This window comes from Egretta garzetta, unplaced genomic scaffold (assembly GCF_000687185.1).
Source record: "Egretta garzetta isolate BGI_Z169 unplaced genomic scaffold, ASM68718v1 scaffold2, whole genome shotgun sequence".
Taxonomy (NCBI): Eukaryota; Metazoa; Chordata; class Aves; order Pelecaniformes; family Ardeidae; genus Egretta; species Egretta garzetta.
In genome coordinates this window covers 4,606,197-4,610,811 of record NW_009258894.1, presented here as the reverse complement: position 1 = coordinate 4,610,811, position 4,615 = coordinate 4,606,197, and the positions used below count along the sequence as shown (strand labels likewise).

At 40.3% G+C, this 4,615-nt stretch overlaps 1 protein-coding gene across 1 annotated transcript; it reads right to left on the bottom strand.

Annotated features, from left to right (window-relative positions):
* Positions 1–838: 838 nt before the first annotated feature.
* Positions 839–4,613, bottom strand: SRSF5 (serine and arginine rich splicing factor 5; the record flags this gene model as incomplete). Its single annotated transcript, XM_009634150.2, has 7 exons — positions 839–1,641; positions 1,801–1,911; positions 2,225–2,298; positions 3,591–3,660; positions 4,011–4,106; positions 4,252–4,322; positions 4,521–4,613. Coding segments are annotated over 7 exons (759 nt in total), but the record flags the coding sequence as incomplete, so codon positions are not given.
* Between the last annotated feature and the right edge of the window lie 2 nt (positions 4,614–4,615).

Sequence of the window (4,615 nt, the reverse complement as noted above, 5' to 3'; positions counted from 1 at the left end):
TGAGTGGTGCAGTTGACAGAATTCACAACAGCTGTTTATAGAGCAAGCAGTACTTCGTATTTAGCCTGTGGGAGGAAAGTGCCTGAATCCCACCCCCTTCCAATTACCAGGTGCCTTCAGCCACCTGGATTCCTGTCAGAGCAGAGTCCCACTTGAACACAGATGCCCATCATTGTTTAGGCAGGAACGAACAACTGACTTGAGGAAACACAGCTACCCTTACCCCGAGGTTAAAGCCCTCTTCTCCCACACCTCTCAAGACAACCCAGCACCTGAACTACCCACCTCTGAGACCAAGGCCTCCCCCTCCCCAGAGCTGACCAGCACTCATCCCACTGCCCACCCCTCTGCCCACCACAAGGCACAAATACTAGCATGCAGAGCTGCAGGGTGCCCCCACCGCAGCACTCCCACCCACCAACTTCACAATCCCTCCTCTTCCTCCAGAATGAGGATTGACGCCTATAAAAATGCTTCATCCACACCTCAGCGTTCTCTAGTATGCGTGTGCACGACCACGCTAATTAAGTATGCTGACTACATCCAGCCTTTACATTCCATGCTTATTACCTGAACAGTGATTAAAACCTAAACGACGTCTCCTTTCCACTTCCTGCTATGAACTATGACAGCATGATTCTCCTCATTACCAAAGTTCTTATTTCAGAACACAGAGATATCTAAGGCCACAGTGCGATGTATTTAAAAGGAAGTTCTCCCCCACACCCAAACCCACTCAGCAACAGCCTTGCTATCAACACACCTTTAAGAAACATTTTAACACTGTCCAACACCAGCAGGCACAGTCACACTAACAGTAGTAAGAACACACTACAAGTACAGACGTGTTTCTTTATACTTTATTTGAGCTATTTAATTCTTCCGTATCAAGAATTAGGGTGCTTTATAGAATATTGTTACTACAGGGCAGTGAAATGGGCATTTTCTTAGTGTAGTGCAAGTCATATTAAATGAAAAGCTTTTAAAATAAAGTTTTATTACCAGTACTGACCAGCACTTTATCTGCTAACCTATAACTGAAACAATGGTTCTAAAGCACAAAAAAATACCCTCTGAAATAAAGCTTTATGTACAGCACATGTAGAGCTCTTAGATGCCTAAAGCTATTAGTTTGATTTGAGATATTAAACTAATGTTCTGAGTTGCTATTCACAGTTGAGTATACTGGGAATTAAGTGTTCAGATGATTTTTTTTTTTTGGAGTACAAAAAAATTTGTCTGCTTTAGTTATAAAGAGCTCTGCCAATATACACAAACTATACACTTCAGACATTCACAAAAAATGTGAGCAAGAAAAGGGTTATCAAAAACATACTTACCACAAGTTTTAGCAAGTATGGTTTAAAAAAGGGCCCCCAGGGCAAGTTACTTATAGTTCAGTTGCCACTGTCAACGGACCTCGACCTAGACCTCTGCCGGTCCACAGATGATGGGGATTTAGATCTACTGGAAGAAGCACGTTTCTGGCTCTTCTCTGGCATTGGAGATCTACTAAGTGATCGAGACTTGCTACGGCTCCTACTCCTTGACCTGCTGTAAGACTTGCGGCTGCGGGAACGGGAACGGCTACGAGACCTGGATGAACTTCTACTACGAGACCGTGACCTGCTTCTGGACCTACTGAGGAAACAAAGAGGATCGGTGTTAGCAACGAACCATCAGGGACCACAACAGCCAGGCAATTCACTGGTCTCCAGTTCGGCTGTCTGGTCACCGACATCAAAGCTTTCTCAGTGAATTTCTCAGTGAAGCATTACTTCAGAGAATAGAAATCCATACCTGTGCCTTTTGCTGCCTTCAATTAATTTAATTTTCCTTCCATTAATTTCTTTACCAGAAAGCTTTTCAATAGCATTCTTTAAATCACTGTAAGAGGCGAATTCAACCACCCTACAGGAAAAAAAATAAACCACAGAGCTCACTATTACAAGTTGTAATTTTGAGGATAGAGCAAAACACACTCTGGAGGGAAAAAAAAAAATCTCACAAAACCTCTCACTGCTCAGTGTAGTCATCCCTTGTCATAACTCAAGCATGAATTGAAGAATTCCCCTCCCCAAATACCAGAGAATGCATTTTCAAAGGGTAGCTAAATTAAACCATGAACAGCTGCTGAGCACTGAAAGTAGCCAGCTTCCCTCCCCACATACTGTATGTACAAGTATTACTCTACAGCTTTCAAGAGATGATTTTAGAGGCTTACCCTTCATTTAACTTAGGTCTGTGTGCATCTGCAAAGGTTACTTCCCCAGCTTGTCTCATGAAGTCTTTGAGATCCTAACACAAGACCAGTTATGTTATGCAAAGAATTGAAATTAATACTTATCTATATAAAAATTTAAAAACAAACAAAAGAAACTTAAGACTACTGAAAGAGAAAATGTTAGATAAACTACAAACATGGCAATGGCCATACTTGTATTCTATCAAAACTGAATTATCTGTATCAGGGCACGAAATAAATGAAAAAAGCATATTGCTTTAAGCAAAATGCTAATAAAATTATCTTAACATTAAGGAAAATATTAGTCTACAAAGATTATATACATTAAATAAGAAAGAGAGAGAGAGAGAGAGAGAGAAAGAAATAAAAAGAGTACATTTGTATATATACTGGACTGAATGTGAAATACTACCCATAATATTTTTGCACTATTTCAGTCTCCATTTACATTACGGGTCTTATATGCAAACAGAATTACATTTACTTAACACCAATTATTTTGTGCCCCATATGTCATTAAAAATATAGTTTACTTTACCTTTATTAACATTTCCCTAGGCTAGCCAAGCAGCAAACTGCATTAAGCGACCGGAGATACCGTCATGACATATGCCCGATTGGCTCTTCGCCACCCACTTGACGAAGACTACCCAGTCGATGGAAGCCATTAATCGCACTGCCCTCCCTATTAGGAGACTATTGATGGATCCAGACATTCGCTATGCTTGATGTTACCAAGGACCACTTTACTGCGATCAGGATTCCAACGACCACCTAATTTCGTATCTTTCAACTCTTTTCGACCAGGACCTCTTTATTCGGAAGCGTTACAGGAAGAACAGCTCTCAACTTAGGAATCAGATCTCGTTAACGCTCTGGGATCGCTGCAATGTGGCACACTTTAAGGAGTGCATCGATTACGTCTAGACCGGCAAACACAGATCTAGAGGTGGCCAAGTGACACTGTAGGAGCTGACTGGAAAGTCAACCAGGCCCAACCAAGAGTGACCAAGACAGAACGATTAGGATAACCCACAGGCACTCCTCGTCATAAGGCCAACGACACAGATAGGCTGGCAAATAAAGGGTTTAATATGTGGTTAAAATGGATTTAAAAAACAAGAAAAAATAAATATATATCCTCAAATATATACATTTCATTATTATTATAAATTAAAATTAACTAGTTTTCATTCAAAATATTAAAATTACATTAATTTAAAATTACATTAATTACATAAACATTTTAAATAAATTAATTTAATTTTAATTAATTATTTTACAAAATAATTACATTACATACCCATTAAACGAAGTCAAAATAGTTAATCGTGTTTCAACAAACCTGCCAGCTGACTCGGGAAGACAAATTTTCTACTATGAGACGATTTTCTGTTCTTACAGGTGGGGCATTTCTGTTTGGAAACAAAGAATTGTGACTGATTAGCAATCAAAATATAACTGCATGCTAATACTAACAAAGGCCGTGCTAGTAACTGGTATCAGCATATCACCATTACTACTACAACTTAACTATCTGATGTCCCGAGTAACCTAGGACGAGCATTGAGTACTTTGGGGAGGGGGCACAAAGATGGCCACTGTATCTGAGAAGTTTTGTAGCTCTCACCATGCTACTGCCACATCAAATGATTACTAAAAAGGCTAATAATACCTTCTAGTACCTCATTCTAGCTCCAGGTCTTGGATCAGATGAGCCCACAGTATTCTTTCTTAAATTATGTCAGTTCAAAGATATACGTACCTCCTGTCACTACGTGGACGACGGCTACTAAAACGGTCAGAGTACCTCCCTCTGCCTCTACCCCTAGAGCGTGCTCTTGCATGCTCAATTGTAACCCTAGGGAGAAAACAAAAAGAAAATCATATTTTTTTTTTTTTTTAAAAGAGTTTAAACAGTACTGATAACATAACACAAGTTAAAATTGACTCACTTCTCATTTTAGATATTCGACCTCATATATTCATGAAATATGGTACATCACCTCTCACTGCAAAGCTCTTTTCCATCCAATTCATAGACGGCATCATCCGCATCCCTCGGATCCTCAAATTCCTGCAAAACCACCACAGCAAAAACATAGAAATAAAAAAATTACATCTCTGAGAAATTAACAGATGCTTATTTGCCACACAGCCGAGCACATTAATGTCGTTATCTTTAGAAGTAGCTCCGTGCACATCAAACCCGCATGAGATGCAAGTGACCACCACCAGGCAGGGACAGCAGAGCCCTACAGAGGGGCGCACTCACCACAAACCCAAACCCCCTCTTCAGATCGATGTCCCGGATGCGTCCGTATCCCTTGAAGAACCTCTCCACATCCTTCTCCCTGGCGGCCGGGTTCA